This window comes from Manis javanica, chromosome 1 (assembly GCF_040802235.1).
Source record: "Manis javanica isolate MJ-LG chromosome 1, MJ_LKY, whole genome shotgun sequence".
NCBI lineage: Eukaryota > Metazoa > Chordata > Mammalia > Pholidota > Manidae > Manis > Manis javanica.
The window spans coordinates 166556232-166582404 of record NC_133156.1 but is presented as its reverse complement, the minus strand read 5'-3'; the positions used below and the strand labels follow the sequence as shown (position 1 = coordinate 166582404).

General features: G+C 35.8%; 1 protein-coding gene across 9 annotated transcripts in view; it reads left to right on the top strand.

The window, feature by feature from the left end:
* The window catches only part of ANAPC1 (anaphase promoting complex subunit 1), a 114350-nt gene that overhangs the window by 44592 nt on the left and 43585 nt on the right, over positions 1-26173 (top strand). For 8 of the 9 annotated variants that reach the window (XM_073240878.1, XM_073240857.1, XM_073240869.1 and 5 more), the window contains 11 exons: positions 1005-1273; positions 2540-2631; positions 3401-3549; positions 6288-6366; positions 6782-6818; positions 6914-6984; positions 12463-12641; positions 15744-15958; positions 18147-18265; positions 21467-21738; positions 23979-24213. In XM_073240878.1, the coding sequence (XP_073096979.1) occupies positions 1005-1273; positions 2540-2631; positions 3401-3549; positions 6288-6366; positions 6782-6818; positions 6914-6984; positions 12463-12641; positions 15744-15958; positions 18147-18265; positions 21467-21738; positions 23979-24213 (1717 nt within the window). The remainder of the gene's footprint in view (positions 1-1004; positions 1274-2539; positions 2632-3400; positions 3550-6287; positions 6367-6781; positions 6819-6913; positions 6985-12462; positions 12642-15743; positions 15959-18146; positions 18266-21466; positions 21739-23978; positions 24214-26173) is intronic. The other variant, XM_073240879.1, reaches the window with a different exon arrangement.

Below are 26173 nucleotides of genomic sequence, written 5' to 3'. Positions count from 1 at the left end.
CACATGCCAGCCTAGACATCTCCCTCCTCCTTCTTATGGCAAGTCCAGGAGACGGTGGATTGGATGCAGCCACAACCGCAGCATCGTCCGGATCCCTGTGGAGGCTTTTTGATGATCATCCCCCGGCACAAGTCCTCCAGAGAGTGCTGATGCCGGAAGTGTTCCCTATTCTTTAATTGAATTTTTAAAGTTACTGAGCTGGAAAAGTTCTTTATATATTCTGGACAAGTTCTTTGTTGTGTACATTTTGGGAATATTTTCTCCTGGTATTTGGCATAGTAGTGTCTTTTGATGAGTAGATTTAAAAAAAAAAAGTTTACTTGTTCAGTTTACCCTTGTTTTACTTCTATGGTTAGTTCTTTCTGTTTTTGGCCCAACAGTTTTTAAGTTAGACTAACATTCTGTGTTACACCTCACAAAAACACCTGTAAATTCCAGGATCTTATAATAGCATAGACCACATTCTTTCAACACAATAGAGTAAATCACAAGTAGAAATCCAAACAGACTCAATACTTGTAACATGTAATACAGTCTGAATATAAAACTCAGTTGTTTTTTGGTTATATTACCAGCCCCAGTATCTTATAAACATGGAAAGATAAATAAACACAAATCAGTTTAGTGCTCATAAAACCTGTCTGTTTACACGTCCCACCTTTCATTCTTCACTTTTGGCTTCATAAATTTCTCCATCAATCTCTTTGTTAAGTAAGTAGTTTTCTTCTCTCAAAGCCTCTTCCTAACAGGGTATAATTTTATGGTTTTTTCAAATGAGTTTTAAAGGTGGCTTATCTTAATGCTTTTTGCTGGCATCTGGAAATTTCTTAGTTATTTTGATGCTGATCCTAAATTTTCAGCACTGTGATTTTTTTCATATTTTTAGGTCAATGTAATGTGAAAATGGAACTTGATCTGTTTTAAGTGAGTTTGGTTTTCTTTTTTAGTGATGATATTACAAGGAGGCATTATTTAAAATATTGTATCTTCTTTGTTTTTCTCAGGACTGGGAATATTTACTAAATTCAGACTACCACCAGAATGTTGAGTCTCATCTTTTGAATAGATCTTTATGTTTGAGTCCTTTGGAAGTTTCACAGATAAAGGATGAGGATGTTTCACAGAATCTCAGTTTGGATTCTTCCACACTTCTCTTTACTCATATACCTGCAATTTTTTTTGTTCTTCACCTTGTCTATGAGGAGCTTAAGTTGAATACCCTAATGGGCGAAGGAATTCGCTCTCTTGTTGACCTTCTTGTTCAATTGGCAAGGTAAATATTGTTTGTAGATTAGAAATTGCCAAGAGGTCCTTTGATGACTTGATCTTAGCGCTGAGTATCATATAAAAACCTTGTAAAGAAATTTCTGAAACTTACCTTCTCAGAAGTCCAGAGCATTTTCTGTAAATCACAGAATTGTTTAAAGATACTGGCTATGTAAGGGCCTTGTGGGCCATACTGGAATTTCTTCTTTATCCCAGAAATAGTGGGAGGTCACAGAAGTGTGTTATCAGTGCGGGTGGCCTGCTCAACTTCTCATTTTGGCAAGAAGACTGGCTACACTATGGTGGAAGTTCTATAATAACACCTGGTGTTATGTAGATACCTGCATTCAAATAGTGTTCACAGTTAATGCACTTGTAGTTGACATGTATAAACTGTCAGGAAAGTAGGTATCATGACCCCTGTTTTGGCGATGACAATGCTTGCCCAAGGTTATTTCTAAGAACATGAATGTTTGCTAGCTGTGGGCTTTTTTTGCTGAGCTCTTGTTGCAATCTGTGGTCATCCCTGTCTTTTAGAATCTTGTATCCACAATAAGATTATCCTAGTAATTTGTTTTAACAGCCTTCTAGCACCTCATGTTTGGTGCTGAATTCTAAAGGTCATAATTGGTGTTTAAGCCGTTGTGACCCTTGGTGATGAAGAAAGCTGAATTTGAATCGAAATGTCAACCTCTGAGTAAAAGTTATAACACATTTTCTCACTTCTATGCTCTTTTAAATTGGCCATTTTAATTGATGGTTAATTTTGTCTTATGACAAATCATTACTATCATGAAAAGTCTTTTGTAATGAAATGATTTCCAAATCCTAATTATGGCTCTCTAAAATATGTAAATAACATCTATATAATGTTTTACATTTTATTATGGTATTTTTCACACATATGTTTTATTTATCTTTAAAATTTCTGAGTTAACCGGTGTTTCCCCATTTCTGAGAAGGAAATACTGAGGTTCATAGACAGACTTGCTGAAGATCACACTAATAAATAACAGAGGAGGAACTAGATTACAGTGTTTTTACTTGAGTTTTATCTACATAAAATTTATCTAGCAAAAGGGGTTTGGGTTGCATTTATTGTATTAGGCCCTTGAAAGTCCAGAAATAGAATAGAGAGACTCAGATTTATCTTTTTTCTTGTAAGGAAATTTTTTTCATTGAAAAGTTCAGCTGGTGAATTTGGACTTTGTGGAGGGAAAATGCTGTTTTACCTTTCTTGTTATTTCTTTCTTATATGCTCTTATTGTTTTAGAGATTTAAAGTTGGAGCCTTACATAGATCACTACTATAGAGATTACCCAACGCTTGTCAGAACTACTGGACAAGTATGCACCATTGATCGAGGTAAGTGTTTGTGCCATTACAGATTTTCTGAATTACAGTACCGTTTGCTTGTTTCTTTCTCAGTAAATAGCAAAGGACATATTTCTTACTGTTAGCCTCTAAGTCAGAGGCAGGGTCTTTGTGCCAGGCAGGTTTTAGTTTGTAGTGCTTGATCTCTTACTTGTAGATCTTAGTGTGGGGAAGAAATTTTGCCCACCCCTGAGTGCCAAGGATGCTTTGCCCTAGTCTGTTGCTGTCCACTTAGTAGCCACCAGCCATGTTTTATTTAAACTAATATGGAAACTTCAGTCTCCTTAGTTGCACTAGCATATTTCAAGTGCTCAGTATTCCCATAGGGCTAGTGGTTGCCATATTGGGCAGTGCAGATGTAGAACATTTTCATCATCACTGTATTGCCTAGACCTCGTGTGAAAGGGACTCAAGGTTGGGGCCCAAATTAGAGCAGAATTCTGGGTGTCTCTTCTGTTTTTTCCACCATTAGGGTTAGGGCAAAAAATTTTGATTTAGGTTGTTTATATACCTTGAAAATAAGACTTTGTTAAATTTCCATCCAGGAAGGGATAAAATAATAATCATTTAAATTCTACATATTATAATATAGTCAGTTACTTACTGTGGCAGAAAACATGAAGCGTTTTAGAGAATGTAGAAGAATGTTACTCCAATTCATTCCAAATGACAGGTACTGTTGATCATTTTTCCTTTAGGATAAAATGGTACTGTCTTAATATAGTCTTTTGTCTTTATACACGTTTGTCTAATTCTGAAGGTCAAGCAGGATTTATGCATCAACCACCATTTTTTACTCCTGAGCCACCAAGTATTTATCAGTGGGTGAGTTCTTGTCTGAAGGGTGAAGGAATGCCGCCCTATCCTTACCTGCCTGGAATCTGTGAGAGAAGCAGACTTATAGTCTTGGTATGTAGTCCAAGTGTTCCTAACTTGTTAACTTTTTTCTTTTTAAATTAAATTAAAAAAATTATACAAAAAATTAACTTTTTTTCATTTTGTGTACATGTCTGTGAATTTCAACAACTGTATCAATTCACGTAATCACTACCATAATTAGGATACAGGACAGTTTTGTCAATGCTCAAAAATTCCCTCATGGGTTTGAGACTCATCCAAGTTGTTGCCTGTAGGAGCAGTTTGTTGCATTTGAGTGCTAGTCTGTTATATGGATGTATCACGTTGGTGTTCCATTCACTCACTAAAGATATTTGGGTTGGTTCCAGTTTTTAGAATAATGAATACAGCTGCTGTAAACATCCATGTCCAGGTTTTTATGTGAACATAAAAATTTTCATTTCTGTAGGGTAGATACTCAGAGGTGGAATTGATGGTCATATAGTAAGTGTATATTTAGTTTTTTAAGAAACTGTCAACTATTTTTCAGAGTGGCTGTACCATTTTACATTCTTATCATCAGTGTGTGAGAGTTACAGTTTTTCTGTATTCTTGTCAGTGTTTTTTATGGTATTGTCATGATTTTTAATTCTTGCCATTTTGATAAATGTGTAGTGATATCTCATGTGGTGATAATTAGAATTTTCTTAATGGCTGATGATGTTGAGAGTTCTGAATGTAAGGTTTTGACAGATACGTGAATTGCAAATATTTTTTCCTGGTTTGTAGCTTGTCATGGTTCATCATTTCTTAATGTTTCTTCTGCAGAGCAAAAGTTTAATTTTGATGAAGCCATTTTATCCAGTTTTTCTTTCATGGATATGCTTTTGGTATCATGTCTTAAGAACTCATTGTTTAACTTCAGGTCACAAAGATTTTCTCCTCTATTTCTTTTTAGATGTTTTATAGTTTCACATTTTGCATTTAGATCTATGATCCATGCATCTATTTTGTGAATATTTTGTAAGTTCTGAGGCTTAGGTCAAAGCGTTTTCTGTGAATTTTTTGTAAATTCTGAGGCTTAGGTGAAAGCTTTTATTCCATTTGGGTGTCTAGTTCTTTTAACACCATTGTTGAAAAGACTATCCTTTCTCTTTTGCTTTTGCAGTTTCATCAAAAATCAATTGATCATATCCTTGTGTATCTATTTCTGGACTTAATCTGTTCTGGTCCACTGGTCTATGTTGCACCCCACACTTCCTTCATTACTGTAGCTTTGTAGTAAGTTTTAAAATTGGCTCCTCCTTCCCTTACCAAAGGGAAACTGTTTTAGCTATTTTAGTTCCTTGCCTTTTCATTTAAATTTTTATCATCAGCTTGTCTGTAGCTACAAAAAAACCTACTTGAATGTTTTTCCCAAAGAGATGCATCCTTATTTATTTTTAAAAATTAGTTCATTTTGAATAGTTAATACATGTCCAAGGACAAACTTTCAAAAATAACCAAAGGATGCTTGTAAAGGTGAGTTCCTTCATGTTCCTGTCCCTAGAACAGCCTACTTGTCGGTCGTTTGTGGTTCTTTCCAGAGTTAGGGCCTTCCCAGGCTTACGGGGAAACCTTAATCTTTTGTCTCCTTGTACGTGTCAGTTGGTGGTAAATGGCCTTGTACCCCACCAGTCTTTTCTTTTACATTCTACTTTACTTCCTGTTGAGAAAGGCTTCAAAAGCCTCTTGTTGCTCTGAAATAACATGTAGAATGGTGACTTTTGAAAAAAATGGTGATAAAATATACATAGTTATTTTGACTGTTTCTATGTGTACAATTCAGTGGGATTACATTTGCAGTGTATTAAATGCAGCTTAATCCCTGAACTTCCACATTCTTTGCTGCTTGTGTGGAAACATCTAACTGAAACCAACCAAGAGTATTGGTCCAGTCCAGTTCTGCTGAATGAAGGTGCACTTGGTGTATATCTACACAAAAAAGAGCCAAAAGATATGAATATATCAACATTGTTCAGCCTCCAACTTAAATTGTATCAGTTAGCTTAAGATGCTCCTGTAACTTTCCTTTGTTAGATATGATGTCGACTAGATTCAGTAACATACCAATTGCAGTGCTTATATTGGTTTTAAATATAGGGTTTTAAGATCCTCCAGCTTTGTATTAAAACTTCAACACAGTCATCTTACTATCCCCCCCTCTCCCCAAAAAAAGAACCCACCACAGGTGCACATCTTGGTATTCCTAGCAACTTCAGATGAGAACTTTGAAGGCCAAAGTAGAGAAGTATCAGGGTTAGAGGGCTAGGACTTGCCTAAGCAGACATAACCCAGATACCCCTCGGTTTGAATAGAGAAACCAAGTTTGGTACATCTGTGTAATGGAATACTGCTTAGCAGTAAAAAGAAACTAGTGATACAGGCAGTAATGCGAATGAATCTCAGTCAGAGTTAGGACACAGAAAACTACATATCCCATGATTCCATTTACATGACATTGTAGAATAGGTAAAACCATAGAGAAAGAAAACCAATGAGTTGTTTCTGGTGCTGAGTGTAGGAGGAGTGGATTGACTACAGAGGGTACATTATGGCCCATCAGGCCACACTTCCTTTCCTTGACAATCTCACCATTGTCCATATAATAAGGTTGGAGGTGTTCTATATCATGAGTGTGGTAGTGGTTATGTCATTGTATAATGTTTGTCAATACTCAGAGCTGTACACCCAAAATGGATGAATTTTCCTATGTGCAATTATATCTTGGTCGTTTAAAAAATAATACTGTTGATTTTCTCTTTACACAGAGCATTGCACTCTACATACTGGGTAACGAGAGCTCTGTTTCTGATGAATCTTCACAGTATTTATCCAGAATAACTGTAGGTAAGTCCATAGAATAATGTTAGGCTTCCCAAAACAAGTTTTTTATAAATGTTAATATTAGAATTAAAATTAAAAAAACATTTTAAATGTTTGCTTTAGAGGCCACATCTTGCCTCATTTTAGAGGTATGTCTTACACTGTTCTAGCCTATGGTCTGCAGCTGATTATCAGAGACCAGGATTACATAAAATCTAAAAAACTTTATATTTTCAGTGTTCCTAAGATGGACAGTTTTTTAGCTGGAGGGAAATTCCCCAAATTATTGTATTTTCCGGCCTGCCATAGTACTGCTTATTTTATTATTTTTTAGGGGTTGTTTTATTAATAAATTTTTATTTCCAAATTGTCTTCTACATGTTATATTTTCTTTACCAGGTTAACTATCATATTAAAACTTTATTTTGTTGCCTTTTAGTCCCCCAGAAGTCACAAGCAGAACAAGAGGAAAACAGGTGACTTATTCAGATTGTGCTTTTATATTAAAAACATAAAATACTACTGTGTTTTACTGTTCTGTTTAATAACTTTGTGTTTTGTTCTTTTACAGATTCAGTTCCAGGCATTCTACATCAGTTTCTAGTCTAGCTGAAAGATTAGTTGTCTGGATGACTAACGTAGGTAAGGTGTCTTTGTGAGAACCCCCCTGCTTTCCCTGGATACCTCCCTAAGTAGGCCTTGCTTCTTTCAAGTGAGCTGGACCTGAGGGGCATGGGGAGCAGGGGGCTCTCCGTGAAAGGGTCTTGCAGGATTGAGATTATGGCCCATCAGGCCACACTTCCTTTCCTTGACAATCTCACCATGCCCATGTAATATCTGGCAACCAACTTTTTATTTCTTAGGTGGGTAAGAAATCTTTGCCATTCACTTTAGACCAGTCAAGGTTGTGGCTATGGTCTGGTCTCAGGATGGAGAACTCTAGGCATGAAAATGCAGGTTCAGTTGGGAAGAGGGAAAAGGAAGAAAAGAGTTCTCCATTCTCTATTGCCAAAGCCTATGTTCTTAGACTTTTTTTTTGTGTGTGTGTGTGCAATAGAACATATTTGCAGAAAAGTATACAAAAATATAAATATACAGCTGAATGATTTACCACAAAGTGCACATGCATGTAACCACCACTGAAAAGTGAATGTTTCCAGTGTCCCAGAACCCTTCCCTTGTTCTTATAACCTGTCCTTTCCACTCAGAGGTAACCACTATTGTGATATTTATGGTAATTATTTCCTTTTTTTCAATTTTTCAATTTTTTTATTTTGGTATCATTAATCTACAATTACATGAGCAATATTATGTTTACTAGACTCCCCCCATCATCAAGTACCCCCCCACATACCCCATTACAGTCACTGTCCATCAGTGTAGTAAGATGCTGTGGAATCACTACTTGTCTTCTGTGTTGTACAGCCCTCCTCGTGTCCCCCACCCTCCGACATTATGTCTGCTAATCGTAATGTCCCTTTATTTCCCCTTATCCCTCCCTTCCCACCCATCCTCCCCAGTCCCTTTCCCTTGGATAAGTGTTAGTCCATTCTTGGGTTCTGTGAGTCTGCTGCTGTTTTGTTCCCTTCAGTTTTTCTTTTTTGTTCTTATCCTCCACAGACGAGTGAAGTCATTTGATACTTGTCTTTTTCCGCCTGGCATATTTCCTTTTTTTTTTTTCATTTTTTATTAAGGTATGATTGATACACACTCTTATGAAGGTTTCACATGAAAAAACAATGTGGTTACTACATTTACCCGTATTATCAAGTCCCCACCTGTACCCCAATGCAGTCACTGTCCATCAGTGCAGCAAGATGCCACAGATCCACTATGTGCTTTCTCTGTGCTACACCGTTCTCCCCGTGATCCCCCATAGCATGTGTACTAAACATAATACCCCTCAGTCCCCTTCTCCCTCCCTCCCCACCCACCCTCCTAGACCCCTCCCCCTTGGTAACCACTAGTTCATTCTTGGAGTCTCTGAGTCTGCCGCTACCTTCCTCCTTCAGTTTTGCTTCATTGCCATACTCAACAAATGAGGGAAATCATATGGCATTTGTCTTTCTCCTCCTGGCTTATTTCACTGAGTATAATGTCTTCTAGCTCCATCCATGTTGTTGCAAATGGTAGGATTTGTTTCTTTCTTATGGCTGAATAGTATTCCATTGTGTATATGTACCACGTCTTCTTTATCCATTCATCTACTGATGAACATTTAGGTTGCCTCTATATCTTGGCTATTGTAAAAAGTGTTGCGATAAACATAGGGATGCATATGTCTTTTTGAATTTGAGAAGATGTATTCTTTGGGTAAATTCCAAGGAGTGGGATTCCTGGGTCAAATGGTATTTCTATTTTTGGTTTTTTGAGGAACCTACATATTGCTTTCCACAATGGTCGAGCTACCTTACATTCCCACCAGCAGTGTAGGAGGGTTCCCCTTTCTCCACATCCTCGCCAGCATTTGTTGTTCTTAGTCTTTTCAATGCTGGCCATCCTTACTGGTATGAGGTGATACTTCATTGTGGTTTTAATTTGCATTTCCCTGATGATTAGTGATGTGGAGCATCTTTTCATGTGTCTGTTGGCTATCTGAATTTCTTCTTTGGAGAACTGTCTCTTCATATCCTCTGCCTATTTGTTAATTGTGTTACTTGCTTTTTGGGTGTTGAGGTGTGTAAGTTCTTTATATATTTTGGATGTTAACCCCTTGTCGTATATATCACTTACAAATATATTCTCCCTAATGGTAACAAAGAAACAAACAAAAAAGGCCTTTTGGCAATTCAAATGTAAAAAAAATAATATATATTTTCTCCCACACTGTAGGATGCCTTTTTGTTCTGTTGATGGTGTCCTTTGCCGTACAGAAACTTTTTAGTTTGATGTAGTCCCATGAGTTCATTTTTGCTTTTGTTTCCCTTGCTTGAGGAGATGTATTCAGGAAGAAGTTGCTCATGCTTATATTCAGGAGATATTTGCCTGTGTTGTCTTCTAAGAGTTTTATGGTTTCATGACTTACATTCAAGTCTTTAATCCATTTTGAGTTTACTTTTGTGTTTGGGGTTAAACAGTCATCCAGTTTCATTCTCTTGCATATGGCTGTCCAGTTTTGCCAAAACCAGCTGTTGAAGATGCTGTCATTTCCCCATTGTATGTCCACGACTCCTTTATCATATATTAATTGACCATATATCGTTGGGTTTATATCTGGTCTGTCTAGTATGTTCCATTGGTCTATGGGTCTGTTCTTGTGCCAGTACCAAATTGTCTTGATTACTGTGGCTTTGTAGGAGAGCTTGAAGTTGGGGAGCATAATCCCCCCAGCTTTATTCTTCCTTCTCAGAATTGCTTTGGTTATTCGAGGTCTTTTGTGGTTCCATATGAATTTTAGAATGATTTTCTCTACTTCATTGAAGAATGCTGTTGGTATTTTGATAGGAATTGCATTGAATCTATAGATTGCTTTAGGCAAGATGGCCATTTTGACAATATTAAGTCTTCCTATCCATGAGCATGGGATATGTTTCCATTTATTGGTATCTTCCTTAATTTCTCTCATGAGCATCTTGTAGTTTCCAGAGTATAGGTCTTTCACTTCCTTGGTTAGGTTTATTCCTAGGTATTTTATTCTTTTTGATGAAATTGTGAATAGAGTTGTTTTCCTGATTTCTCTTTCTGCTAGTTCATTGTTAGTGTATAGGAATGCCACAGATTTTTGTGTATTAGTTTTGTATCCTGCAACTTTGCTGAATTCTGATATTAGATATAGTAGTTTTGGAGTGGATGCTTTAGGGTTTTTTATGTACAATATCATGTCATCTACAAACAGGGACAGTTTAACTTCTTCCTTGCCAATCTGGATGCCCTTTTATTTCTTTGTGTTGTCTGATTACCGTGGCTAGGACCTCTAGTACTATGTTGAATAGAAGTGGGGAGAGTGGGCATCCTTGTCTTGTTCCCGATCTTAAAGGAAAAGCTTTCTTGCTGTTAAGTATGATGTTGGCTGTGGGTTTGTCATATATGGCCTTTATTATGTTGAGGTGCTTGCCCTCTGTACCCATTTTGTTGAGAGTTTTTGTCATGAATGGATGTTGAATTTTGTTGAGTGCTTTTTCAGCATCTATGGAGATGATCATGTGGTTTTTGTCCTTCTTTTTGTTGATGTGGTAGATGATGTTGGTGGATTTTTGAATGTTGTACCATCCTTGCATCCCTGGGATGAATCCCACTTGATCATGGTGTATGATCCTCTTGATGTATTTTTGAATTTGGTTTGCTAATATTTTGTTGAGTATTTTTGCGTCTATGTTCATCGGGGATATTGGTCTGTAGTTTTCTTTTTTTGTGGTGTCTTTGCCTGGTTTTGGTATTAGAGCGATGCTGGCTTCATAGAATGAGTTTGGAAGTATTCCCTCTTCTTCTCCTCTTTGGAAAACTTTAAGGAGGATGGGTATTAGGTCTTCACTAAATGTGTGATAAAATTCAGCCGTGAAGCCATCTGGTCCAGGGATTTTGTTCTTAGGTAGTTTTTTGATTACCAGTTCGATTTTGTTGCTGGTAATTGGTCTGCTCAGATTTTCTGTTTCTTCCTTGGTTAGCCTTGGAAGGTTGTATTTTTCTAGAAAGTTGTGCATTTCTTCTAGGTTATCCAGTTTGTTGGCATATAATTTTTCTTAGTATTCTCTAATAATTCTTTGTATTTCTGTGGTGTCCATAGTGATTTTTCCTTTATCATTTCTGATTCTGTTTATGTGTGTAGACTCTCTTTTTTTCTTGATAAGTCTGGCTAGGGGTTTATCTTATTTTGTTTATTTTCTCGAATAACCGGCTCTTGCTTTCATTGATTCTTTCTATTGTTTTATTCTCGATTTTATTTATTTTTACTCTTATCTTTATTATGTCCCTCCTTCTACTGACTTTGGGCCTCATTTGTTCTTTTTCTAGTTTCATTAATTGTGAGTTTAGACTGCTTATATGGGATTGTTCTTGTTTCCTTGATTGACTTTAATATTTGTCAAGTGAGTGTGGAATTTTATTTCTGAGTTGTTCTAACTTGCAGCTCCCTGATCACTCATTGGATAGAGCATCTTTTCATGTTTTTATGACCATTTGTGCTTCCTCTTAGGGAAATGTCTTTTCGTCTTTCATGTTTTTCATATTGGATTTTTTGTGTTTTTCTTAAGAGTTTTTTTTTCTAGGTATCATTGATATACAATCTTATGATGGTTTCCCATAAAACAGCACAGTGGTTTCATGATTCACCCATATTGTCAAGTCCTCACCCTCTCTGTTGCGGTCACTATCTGTCAGCATAGTAAGATGTTATAGAGTCGTTAACTGTCCTATCCATGCTGTACTGCCTTCCCTGTGACCTGCCTATGTTCTGATTGTGAATTATAGTGCCCCTTAATCCCCTTCTCCCTCTCTAGCCCCTCCCCTTTTGTAACCACTAGTCCCTTCTCCATGTCTCTGAGTTTGCTGCTATTTTGCTTCTTCAGTTTTGCTTTGTTTTTATACTCCACAAATGAGTGAAATCATTTGGTACTTGTCTTTCTCTGCCTGGTTTATTTCACTCAGCATAATACCCTCTAGATCCATCCATGTTGTTGCAAATGGTAGGATTTATTTTTATGGCTGAATAAAATGGCATTGTATATATGTACCACATTTTCTTTATCCATTCATCTATTGATGGACACTTAGGTTGCTTCTTTATCTTGGCTGTTGTAAATAGTCCAGCAATAAATATAAGGGTGCATATGTCTTTTTGAATCAGGGATCTTATTTTCTTCAGGTAAATTGCTAGGAGTGGAATGATTGGGTCAAATGGTATTTCTATTTTTAGTTTTTTTGAGGAACTTACATACTGCTTTTCACAACGGTTGAACCGATTTACATTCACACTAACAATGTAGGAGAGTTTTCCTTAAGGTTTTTAAGAATTCTTTTAAATAGACCTTTTATACTAATTCCTGCTGATAAGAAGCTAGTCTTGCAGTGATGCATAAAGTCAGTTTCTTTCTTATTTGTCAGAGTAGATGTTTATTAATTTCAGTCAGATGGTAATTGGGACTGTCCTAAATGAAATTTTTTCTCCCTTCCTTTCATCATAAGGTTTCACTTTAAGAGACTTGGAAACTCTTCCCTTTGGAATTGCTCTTCCCATCAGAGATGCAATTTATCACTGTCGTGAGCAGCCTGCTTCAGACTGGCCAGAGGCTGTCTGTCTCTTGATCGGACGTCAGGATCTATCTAAACAGGCCTGCGAAGGAAACTTACCCAAAGGGAAATCTGTGAGTATCAGCATGGGAGTTCAAAGTTCAGGTTTTGCCTCAAATAAAGTCAAAATACAGCTGTTCTTAATTTTCCTTTAAGGCATTTTACAAGTTTATATATCAGTTTGTCTTTTATATTACATTCCAGCTGGAGTTAATAATGGGACAAATCTTTAATTGTATATGGAACATGGGAACAGGAGGTTTGTGAATGCTCTGCCTTCCCTCCACCTTTCATTGTTGTGAGTTGGGACAGATGCTGAGTTAGCACATCCACAGGCATGACTCTTCCTCTGCTTATACCAAATACCATATTGGTAATTAACTACTTTTTCATTATTACATAGAGAAAGGGAGAGCACATACAAGCCTGCATTTGTATATGTTTACTGTTTCTCTTTCATATATTTTTTTGATTTGCTTAGCTTCTTGAATTTAACCTTTTAGATAGGTATAAATATGTCTGTTTAATGACATAAAGCTAAAGCCCCAGGGAAAGATTTTTCTGGGGAGGACTGGGGGTCACTAAAGTTGTTTAGAAGAAGTTATCTGTCTTGAAAGATTGTCCTTCATCAATGTTCCAGTCTGTTTTTTGTTTTCTTTTTTTAAATAATGGCTTCTAAGAAACTGTGATGCATTCTTTTCCTACATGTAACAACAATAATAGTATTATACACAGCAATAATGGTGTAACTCCATTCAGGTTGTTCCCAGCCCCAATTCCATTGTGTATAAGTATGTGGGAGGAGGTCTTCCCACACATAACACCAAGCAATTATTGAACCCTAGCAGGGTGTTGGAGAACTCAACTCAATTCTGATGCTATCTGCTGGAACACAGCACCAGATTTCCAGGTTAAGGGCTCCCTCCCACAAGACTGCACCCCACCCCCCATTCCAGAGGCAGATAGCAAGCCCCAGGCTTCTGACCTACCCACTACAGATCAGAGGTTCCCATGACCTCCCCTTTAGGTTCAATTAATTTACTAGAGTGGCTCACAGAACTCAGGAAAACACTTGATTTATCAGTTTAGTAAAGGATACTGTAGAGGATACCAGTTAACAACCAGATGAAGAGATACACAGGGCAAGGTCCCAAATAAAGGAGCTTCTATCCTCATGGAGCTTGGGGCCTGGCTTGGTGGAATGTGGAGTTCTGGTTCCTCAAGCATAGAAACTCTCTCCAACTGAGAAGCAGGATCCAAGAGTGCTGAGAGTAGAGTAATAAGCTCTTCTCATGGGTTTTTGTGAGGACTTCACTACATAGTCATGATTGAGTAAATCATTGGCCATTGACTGACTAGCTCCTGCCTTTGGGCCGGGTTCCAGAAGTCTCAACATGATAAGACACCCATTTAACCTTAAAGACTACAGTTTCAGGAATTGTGATGAAGACCAAATACACCTGGGAAATATATATTTGGTCATAAGAATGACCAAATATGTATTATGACTCATTATATTGCAGAAGCCTACACAAAGAAGATTAATTACATCATTAGTCTCCAGTTGTTTCTCTTTTAGAACTAGCCTTTTTTAAAACTTAAAAATTGAACTTTTAAAACTTATTTAGAACTCTAGTTAACTTTAATAGAACAAATGGTAGCATTGTATCACCCTATGATTCAGGGATGGTCTTCCCCTCTTGTTGACACCCTGTTTATGCCCCTGAGAAAATAGTGCAAGTTTGGCTTCTCTCTTGCAGGTCTTTGAACCAACACATAATAACCAATGCGTTGTAACTGTTGAGAATTCATGTTAGGTCTTAGGCTATTCATGCTTCTTCAGAACCTCTATCAATATATATTCCTAACACCAGAGTTGCCTAGAGGATCCAGGACATAAGCAGTTCTCATGGGATCCAGTCTCTAGCAGGATCCTCTCAGCACATTTTTCTTTTAATCTGCACTTTAATAGCAACTTTTAACTTTAATTAATGTTTGCCTGTTTTAAACAGAAAACCAACTTTTTTGCTAATAATATGGTTATCCTTTCTTTGACCAAGATGAGCCTTTTAGCACTGTGAGAGAGGTTTAACTTCATTAGCACTAAAACCAAATGGTATTAGTGATAATTCTTTTGTATTTAAATGTCATTTTAAATAATTCTGTGTAAATCGAATTTGTTCAGTTATTTGAGGCTACATTTTATAACTCATCTCATTTAACAAGTTTATCAACTGTTTGGGTCTGTATTTTGTATTTAATTCACCCATTAGAATATAGTTCCATTTAAAATGAGATACTCCACAGGAACCGTAATGAACATTTATGTACTAAGTAAAAGTGATTATTTAGTTGTATTTGGCACTGTTTTTTTTAGGCTGATGTTGCTTCCATATTAAATGTTGCAAAACTTTAGCATTTTAACTAGGAGTTAACCTTTTCTTAAAGGAGTATAAAACTCCTCTTGAGAGAAAATGAGATTTTATGTACTTCACATCTGTGTTGAAGTGTGACTCAATTATTTGGACTGGGAAAGCTCATATTAAAGCACATGCTGAACTTATGAGGACAAAATGATAATCAGGGAATTAACTCTCCTAACTTGTTTTACTCAATCCCTTTTATTTTTGAAAAAGAAATTTTTATTTGAAACATGCTTATAAAAAAAGTGAAAAACAACCATGACCCATTCTGTTTAGAATACTAAAGTAAGAAAGTATTGTGTAACTTCTTCTAACTCTTGGTGTATATCCTTGCAGGTTGTTTTCTTCTGTTTATATTAATCAAAGATGGTATTTAAATGAGTGTAGGTTCTTTCGTGATAGTGAATGGGATTCATATTCCATTTGTAGTAATTCATTTCTTTTTCAAGATGTTTAGGATGTAGTTAGTATTTTACAGTTTATTTAGAATTGTTTTGTCAGTGGGATCAACCTCCTAGCTATTGTTCTTAATTTAAACTTTTCCTTTTGGCTCATTAATGAATTTTTCTAAGGGGCAATATAATTGTACTTTTGAAAAGTTTCCTAGGGTGGGATCCCCAAGCCAGCCCTGCTTTGGAATACATATTTTCTCTACTGATACAGGCGTGGTACATCATCCTGTATATCGCCAAGTTCAGTAAGTGCATGTTGACTGGTTTTTAAATTGTTATTACAACCAAGTCTGTTACTCAGGTGCTCTCATCAGATGTTCCTTCAGGAACAGAAACTGAGGAGGAAGATGACGGCATGAATGACATGAATCAGGAGGTTATGTCATTAATATGGAGTGAAGATTTAAGGGTGCAGGATGTGCGAAGGCTTCTTCAGAGTGCGCATCCTGTTCGCGTCAATGTGGTACAGTATCCAGAACTCAGTGACCACGAGTTCATTGAGGAAAAAGAAAACAGGTAAAGGAGAACATGGCATTATTGTTTGTCAGAGATTTTTTACTGCTAAAAACCCTAAAAGATACTTTGAAGTTAAAAATACAATGTATTTTAAGTTTTTATCCAACCTCTGTAAACCATACATGTTTTCAAAATATTTGGCATTTGATGACATAAGTGTATTTGCTCTCTCCTCCTCTTGAAATACTGTTAGTTGTGTGCTATTTAGAAAAGGTGAATCTAGAACTATTTTGCTTGTACTTACCTTAATTTGCAGAGAGGGAAAAACACTGAACTCATCCTTCTTGATCAGGAAAATATTTTGAGGTATTTTTTTGGTGTAGTTTAAACTTTTACCAGTATTTTTTTTTTTCTAATGTGAGAGGTAATACATATAAGCCTTTTCTCCTGCCACACTCAAACACGTTATATCCCTTGATAAAATATAACTCAGTAGTGAGCAATATCACACACCTGTGACATTGCAGAGTTGTTGCCTTGGGACAGTTCATCTTGTATTTAAAATTTCTCTCCTGTCCTTTTATCTGCCTGTCTCTGTCCCTTATCTTTCTTGTGCCACTATTTCCTAGTTCTTCTGACTTTATTTAGCGTGGCACCGCTTCAGGGAAAAGGCCTGTCTACACTCAGCCACAGGCTGCTGGAGATCCGAGTTAGTCCTCATCTCCCTCTCATGGGAGGGAAATATTTCCTGTCCACATGGAAAAATGAGCTGGAGTGACAGAGAAGTCACATGACAGCTCCAGTGGGCCCTGGAGCCAATCTTGGCCACTATCTCCTGGGTGACTTTGGACAAATTGCTTAACCTCATGGCCATCTCAGTTGCCTCAGGGTAAGAATAGGCATGATGGAGCATTTGTATCTCACACAGTTCCTCTGTGTGAATCATGTATTTCAGAACACTGCCCAGTACATAGTAAGGCTCCATGTGATCAGCCGTTATTATGAACAGAGTTCATTGATTCTCTGATTATTTTTTTAACCTTTAATTATCTCTGGAATCAGAACATATCTTTCAGTCAAAATGTTATAGTTTAAATGTTATTTTTTTTCTTTGTGCCTCATGAAATAGTGATGTGTCTTATGATCAGTCATCTTAAATGGAAGGGTTAAACAGTATTTTTGTTTTCATTATTGTAATTTTGTAGATTATGTATAAGGTTTCTGCTAAAAAAAAATTCTGCTGGATATAGACTCCTGGCTTTGAATTTCCCTGATTCTAAATTAATGTTCCCAAAGAATCTTAGGTCAGGAAAATTTTTCTCACCAAAGACCTAGAAAAGCAGATTTATATGTGTACAGTTAGGGAGAGGGTATGCTTGTGAATAGTTTTGCAGAGAAAATGTTAGCCCCTGAAAGGGTATTTATGTGTCTTCAGATATAGCTCATGCTAAGTGTTTGCGGGTTATAAATACCCATTTCCCCAGTGTCAGTTTTGTTTTGTTTTGTTTTAAGGCTCTGTTTGGAATATAATTTATTTTGACTTAGAAATGTTAAAGAGTAGTGTATTAGTTTCAAAATATAGCCCATAGAATCCATTTTAACCTTGAACATAAGCAACATATAGTGTTATTAGTCCTATAAATTCCAGCCATCATGTAAGTGAATACAAATACTGTATTTTTCCTGGAGACACTACGTAATCCATTGACCTCCTACATAAGGACTTCCTTTCCTTCCCTGTTGTGTACAGGCTGTAGAGATGGTATTTCCAAAGCTATATGGGCAAAAAGGATGGGACCAGAATCCTGTGTGTGCTGAGGGCAGCTAGACTGAAAATAATGTAAGAGGGAACCCAAAAAGGGTTTCCTTTGACAGGGATAGCATCAGGGTAGAATTTTAGGTTTTTCTTTTTGTATACCTATGGAGAGTGGCCTGGTTTATAGACCAGCTGGTTTTCATTCAAAGCAAATTTGAAACAACAAAAAAGGAAATCTATCTCCCCCATAGAGTTTCTAATGGGAACAAGAACATCAAAGTAAAAACTAAGTTTGGATGATTCATCTACATCTTTGTATGGATTTACTTTAATTTGACTTCATTTTACACAGAATGCCTCCTTTCAAAGTGTAAAAAGTATTAAATACATGTTTAGAGGAGTATCTTTTGAAATAATTGCCTACCGATTACATTCCAATTTTTTTTTGTTTGTTGAAACATTTTTCATATGTTGGTTTGATTTTGGTTATAGATTGCTCCAGTTGTGTCAGCGAACTATGGCCCTTCCGGTAGGACGAGGAATGTTTACCTTGTTTTCATACCATCCTGTTCCAACGGAACCATTGCCTATTCCTAAATTGAATTTGACTGGTATGTTACATTCTGGGTTCACAGAGAAAGGAACATGATTTTAGAGGAGTTCTTTTAAATTACTTTAGTTAAAACCAAAGAAGTACTCTTTCTATCCCTGTTGATTTAAAATATTGTTAATAGCTACTTTGGTGGTTATCCAAACTCAGATAGCAAATTAAACTAAACATAGAGCAAAGAAGGATGTGGCCCATTATTAATTTTTGCTTTTAATGAACCATTTCAAGATATAAAAAGGCACTTGGGAAAGTTTAGAAAGGTATTATTGATAAGAGTGAGTATTAAACTTAATCTTAAAGTGTAATATGTAAAAGAAATTTAGCCTCTTTTTATGTCTTATGAATAAATGATCTTTGTACAAGAACAAGAAAATACACTAAGCAAAAAGAAAAACAACTCATAGTAGTCTCACTTGATAGAGTTCACTAATGTTAACATTTTGATATATACATTTCCCAATTTTATTTCTCCATTTTGTAATTTTATGTTTGTTTAATTATCAGGAAATTTAAATCTGTTTTAGAAATTGTTTTGAGAATTTACTGTACAGTGAGCATCCTTCCCTATCTGGCATAAACATGTATATAATTTTGTATATATGTATGTATTATATACATGTATGTATACACATGCTTTTAATCAACTTCATTTTTATTTGCTCCAGAGTATTTCGTTTAATGGAATATAGTTTATATACACCTGGTATTGTTGGAAATAATCACTTTTTGCAGTTATAAACATACTGTTAGGTATATTCATCTTATTTAGTATTAGTAATTGCTTAAAAGGAAAACACCTAGGACAGCAAGATTTTAAGGCTTTGATTTAACATATTGTTAAATTGCCTTACTGAATAGTTGCATTACTTTTTACTTCTGCCATTTGTAGGTGTACACATTTCTTAATATGATCGATTACAATGGATTTTATAGTGCATGTCCACCTGATGCTGGTTTGATTGTGTTCTAAAGGTGACAGTTGGGTACATAGTCAAATTGTCACTGAAAATCCCTAACTTACAGTATACTAGTTTTTATGAGATCTATACAAAATAATATATTATATACATAGGAACTTAGAGTATATAATATATGCAAATATAATTCCACAATATTTTAAGTTATGTAATTTAAACAATCCAGTGTCCTACTCACTGTGAAGAACTTGTGCTTTTAGCAGCCAATGAAAAATGAGGTCACTGAGTGGAGGATGATGCCCACTTCCAGCATCACACCTACTCTGGAGCCTACTCTTGAGAGGCACAGCCAGTGGGGTGACCTTTAATATTTTAATTGTTCTCTTTCTTAGAGATGAAGCAGTTATGGTAAAATCTGAACAGTTTTTGAGTTTTGATGAAGGCATGGTATATAGATGTTCATTTGTTTACTAGTCTTTCAGTTCTTTGAAGGTTTTCATATAAAAATTTGTGTTAGAATTTCATGCAAAACTGGCAAATATTAAAATGTATTAAATCTGGGTAGAGATGCTTGAGTGAATATTAAAAAATAAGTACATGAATCATTATCTTTTTTTTCCTGTAAAAGTTGCATTTTAAAATGTGTTTATGACATTAATCCAAAATTTATTCTTTTAGCTATTCTGGTAGTCTCCCTCTACCTGTCCCCCACCCAGAAAAAAAAAAGGTGATCTTGTTCTAATAGTAAATTAATTTTGGAAAAATTTCTTTCTTAAAGTAGTTCCTTAACTTACACTGATATGACCTGTTGCACCTTTGTATATTGCTACTTTTATTGAAGAAAATTTGCTTTACCCTTGGCCTTTCATTTTATCTTGTACATAAATATTACATCTTATGCATATGATGAATTGTTACTTTAGAGAGGCATATTTTTCATTATTAATCTATCTTTTTGAAAAAGTAAAAGTATGCACTTGCCACCCCATGTGAGGCTGCCATACACCAGCATTTGAGTTACCTCTTAGGTACAAAAGACAAATGTATTTAATTTTGTGTTTGTGTCAGTGTGTATGTGTATATACACTACAAATAAGACACTGTGCATCTATTAAAATTTTATTTGCATAACTTTCAAAAATTTCAACTGTGCTTGTAAACCTCTAGTGAGCTATATAAATTTATGCAATATTTAGAATGTTTATTTTTCATGTTCATCCTTTACTTGAGCTAATATAGAATATTAAAAATATAAAAAGAATTCAGTATTTGCCTGTATACAGTGTAGATCACAACCAAAAGACTCAAGAAATTGAAAGAGAACATACAGCATCATAAACATTTAATTTACATTACTCTTTTATTTTTATTTTTATTTATTTATTTATTTATTTTGATATCGTTAATGTACAATTACTTGAAGAACATTGTGGTTACTAGACTCCCCCTATTATCAAGTCCCCCCCACATACCCCATTACAGTCACTGTCCATCAGCATAGTAAGATGCTGTAGAATCCTTACTTGTCTTCTCTGTATATACTACCTTTCCTGTGTCCCCCCTACCACATTATGTGTGCTAATTGTAACATTACTCTTAAATAAATTGACTTTAAAATTAAATTTTGTGAATACTCCTGTGGTTCACTGGGTAGCTCTAGTCTATAAAATGATGCTTTTTATAGTTCTATCTCTGAATGCAATTTGGCATTTTTAACAGCATATAATTATATATATATATATATATATAGACAGATACACGAATAAGAGGTAGATATAGAGCAAATTTATAAAGATCCTCATTTCTTTTCAAAATGTCATTTTTCCTTAATATCCAAAGAAAAATATGAAATGATGTATTTGAAATGAACACCAGTGTCATTGGTCACAGGTTGTAATTAATTACTTATTACTCATGTGGTTTAACTGTGATGTTAATCTTCATTTTATTTTTTAATAAGCTTCTTGCTGTTTGAAAGAAACATTTCAAAGTAGTGGGTATGCTAATCAGATCTGTATAAAGTTAAATAGGTATCAGTTATCTTATTGTAATCCCATGTATTGCAGCAAAAAGGACAATAAATTATTTTAAACGAGTGTTTTCCAACTTGTTCAATTTTGAGTCATATAAAAGTTTCAAGTATAGTAACCTAATATTGCAGATATTATGGAGTTTAAGGTTTTGAATGAAGAATAAGTAATCTCTCTTCTCAAAAATATAAATTTTAACAATTTTGGTTTTATGAATTTTTATTCTCTTAATTTTAAATTCATTTGTCTGAATAGGACGGGCTCCTCCTCGGAACACAACAGTAGACCTTAACAGTGGGAACATTGATGTGCCCCCCAACATGACAAGCTGGGCCAGCTTCCATAATGGTGTGGCTGCTGGCCTGAAGATAGCCCCTGCCTCCCAGATCGACTCAGCTTGGATTGTTTACAATAAGCCCAAACATGCTGAGTTAGCCAATGAGTATGCTGGCTTTCTCATGGCCCTGGGTCTTAATGGGCACCTTACCAAGCTGGCTACTCTTAATATCCATGACTATTTGACCAAGGTGAGAACTTGTGTCCTGGCATGTGCCTCATCTGGCTACTGTAAACAGCTCCTAATTATTCTGTTTGCTTTTACTTCTACATTCTGGTACCTCAAAATCCATTCCTCTCAGAGCAGGCTGAGTGAACTTTCTAAAGAGTAAATCAGACTATATCACTTCCTGGTCAAAACTATTTAGTGATCTTCCATCGCTTGTAATATACATTCTAGGAGCCTGTATATCCTACTCACTTCTCCAGCCTTAGTACCATGTTCTTCTTGCTCCCCATACTCCAGCCATAGGGACTGGCCATTTTAGCTCCTTGACAAACTGAACTCTTTCTGTTGGCCTAAACTTTTCCACTTTTATGCCATAAAAATTCACCCATTTAAAGTGTATAATTCAGTGGATTTTAGTATATTCAGAGTTGTGCATCACCATTAATTTTAGAACATTTTCATCACCCCATAAAAGAATCTTGTACCCATTATCAGTCATGCTCCTTTCTCACCTTCTTCCAGCCTTTGACAACCATTGATACACTTTCTGTCTCTATGGATTTGTCAGTCTGGGCCTTTCATATAAATGAAATCATGCAATACGTGGTCTTTTATGACTGGCTTTTTCCCCTTAGCATGTTTTCAAGGTTCGTCCATGTTGTACTGTGTATCAGCACTTTGTTCCTTTTTATTGCTGAATAGATAATCTGTTCTATGAATATACTGTATTTTATTATCCATTCATCAGTGAATGGATATTTGGGTTATTTCTACTTTCTGGCTATTATGAATAATGCTGCTATATACTGCATGTTTTTGTGTAGACATGTTTTCATTTCTCTTGGGTATATTCCTAGGAGTGGAATTGTTGGATTATATGGTAACTCTGTTTAAATTTTTGAGGAGCCACCAAACTGTTTCCCAGAGTGGCTGTACCATTTTACAGCGTCACCAGCAATACAAAAAGGTTCCGATTTCTCCACATTCTTGTCACATTCATGTCTTTATTTTTAATTACACTCGTCCTACTAGGTGTGATGTAATATCTCATTGTGGTTTGGGTTTGCATTTCTCTGATAGCTAATGATGTTGAGCATCTTTTCATGTACTCATAGGCCATTTGTAAGTCGTCTTTGTAGAGATGTCCTTTCAAATCCTTTGCTTATTTTTTTAATTGGGTTGTTATTGAGTCATATTTATGTGTTATGGATATTAGTTCATTAACAGATGTATGATTTGGAAAATTTTTCTCCTTTTAATTTTGATGGTGTTTTTGAAGCACAAAAGTTTTTAATTTTGCTGAAGTCTAATTCACTTATTTTTTTCTTTGGCCGCTGTGCTTTTGATATCATATCTAAGTGTTACCTAGTCCAAGGTCATAGATTTACACCTGTGTTTTTTTTCCCCTCCCTATTTTAAATTTTATCAAATGTCCATCACAGTGGCTCAGTGGTCTTCCTCCCCCTCCCCCTGCCCCCTTGGTAACCACTAGCCACTTCTCGGTGTCTGGGTCTAATGCTGTTTGGTTCCTTCTGTTTTGCTTTGTTTTTATATTCCAGAAATAAGTGAAATCGTTCAGTACTTGTCTTTTTCCACCTTACACCTATGTTTTCTTCTGAGAATTGTATAGTTTTAGGTCTTACATTTAGTTCTATTATCCCCATAGAGTTAATTTTTGTGTATGATGTAAGGAAGGGGTCCAACTTCATTCTTTTGTATGAGACTCTACAGTTACCACAGCACTTTTTTTGAAAAATTATTCTTTTCCCATTGAATTGTCTTGGTGCCCTTGTGGTCACCTGACCATCAGTGTGGGAATTAGTTTTGGATCACCTCAGCCATTTACATTTGTTCTCTCCGCTGACATCATTTTTTTTATCACTTTCTAAAGCTGAGTGCTCCTGTTTCTGCCACTTTTCCTGGCTAATTTGTATTCCAGGTCCTATTGTAAACTTCTCTTCTTTTGAGATTCCATGATTCTCCAGCTCCTCCTAATCTAAATCAGGCTACTTTAAAATAATCTTTCATATTACTTAGTACTTTTCATTATGTTACCTTTTCATAGTGTATTTGTATATTTGTAGTTTAACACTTTCCTCCATTAGGACACTGGCTTCATGAGGGCAAGGGCCATGTCTGTTTAGTTTGCTGTTGTACTATTGGTGCCTCTCACTGTACCTGTTGCATGGAAGTACTTCCTGAAAGCACTGCAGAAAGTATTTAATTTTAATCCACATAGTTTTTTTCTGCTTTCTTCCTTAGGGCCATGAAATGACAAGCATTGGACTGCTCCTTGGTGTTTCTGCTGCTAAACTAGGCACCATGGATATGTCAGTTACTCGGCTTCTAAGCATTCACATTCCTGCTCTCTTACCCCCAACATCCACAGAGCTCGATGTTCCTCACAATGTCCAAGTGGCTGCAGTGGTTGGTATTGGCCTTGTATATCAAGGGACAGCTCACAGGCATACTGCTGAAGTCCTATTGGCGGAAATAGGTATGGCATTAATGGTGTGTGTTCATAAGCACACATTTCCCACCCTGTAGGGACCCAAGTATAAATGATGGTAAAATTATAAAAAAATATTTTTTAGGGAAAAAAATAGTAGCTTTTGTGGAGACAGAATGATTTCGTACCAAAAAACCACTAAAAGGAAAAAAGCTGTAAGTAATGTTTCTCAGGCTGGTATCACTGTGCAGTTTTAGTCCTCATATTTGGCCAGTCCATTCTTGAGCCCCAGTGATCCCACTGAATGAGGTAGCTTGTGGTCTTAATCCCTGTTGTGTCTTCAACAAGCAGTGTCTAACAAGGGTCTGCATTTAAGATGCAGTTGATTGTTTTGGTCCCTGAAAATGTGGTGTTTACACTGTTGGACAGCAGCACTTCAGAGCAGACAGGAGTGACCTGACTGCTTTTCTCCTTCACATGCTGGCAGGTGTGTTGTGATGAAATGACTTCTGTGCTCTCAATTGAGTCTGAACTTTGTGGAAATCTGTCTTACATATTGTCATCTTTTTCTGACAAATGGAAATGCTATTGACATTATTAGTATGTCAGTTTAGTTACATCTTTACATGTCTTCTATCCTATTTAGAATCTTTTCTATATATATTTCAGGATATATTGTTGAAGATATATAATTCTCTAGAATGATTGTATCAGTTAGCTGTTGCCACAGTAGTGCTATAAACAGCCACAGAATTGGCTCAGGCATCTTTGCCTCAGGCTGTAGATTTGTGGGTCTGCTGCTCTGTCTGTGGTCCACACACATGCCTTATTCTGGGTCCCAGGTTGTAAGGTGTGCTTCTTTTATGGTAATGACAGAGGGGAAAGAGGGAGAACCAAATAATGGAGCTTGCAGGGCTTTGCTTACCTTATGCCAGGTAAAATGCCAGGCCAAAGCTAGTCACATGTTCAGGTCCACTCTGAGGCTCTGCCAAGGGTGTGAGTGTTTATATACTAGTACCAAAGGGTAGTGAAGAATTGGGACCAACAATTTAGTCTACTAAATGATGAAACAAATTACTCACAAAACTGAAATTTCCAGTTACCAAAATTTACATAATAGCATAAGTTGGGTCTAAGAAACACGTATTCAGAAGATACTCTCAAGACTGGCTTTTAAAGCTCATTCATCTGCAAGGTAACTTAATATTCTTTGGCTATATCATAATGAATCTAAGATACCACCTTATATCTTAGCCATAGCACACTTTTTCATAATATATATAGAGGATTTCATCTGGGCCAATATGCATATGCTCTTTTATATAATTACAGTCAGAACATACATGCTGTTTTTGTACTGCTCTCTTCATATATAGTTGTCATAAATATTTTTAAAATTAATTTTATATTGTGTAATAGTATCACTGAGTTGGTATTCTATGAATTGTCTAATTATTTTCTTATTTTCAGGATGTTTTTCATTGTTTCTAATTCTTTCCTATAATGTATAAACATTACACTCATTACTTTTGTATAGTATGTATTTATTTTTTTTCCTGATTAAATTTTTTCCTAGGGATAAAATTCTAAGAGTGTAAAATTTTTTTTGGAAGGAGGGATTTTTACATATAATACATCCTGCTGCCCCAAATGGTAGAGTTAGAGTTATGAGATGCTTTTTAAAAGTATGAATTTTGCACCCAGCCCAACTTTAAGGATCAATATAAAGAAATTTTACCATAGTACGGCTCAGTATTACATAGGTTCAAAATAAATGTCTGGAAACATAATATTTAACATGCTTAAAACTTGAAGTATCCTTCCTGTCTTGTATCCAGTATTTGAACATGTTTTTACCACATAAAATGGATTTGAAAATAACAAAACCAAAACAAAATGCAAGAGATTAAAAAATTGAAACACTTTTTGAGCATCCCTCCCTTAAAAAATTTTTTTCCTACTTTCTGGTAATTTTATTTTATTTGTATAGAACCCAAATATTTTCAAG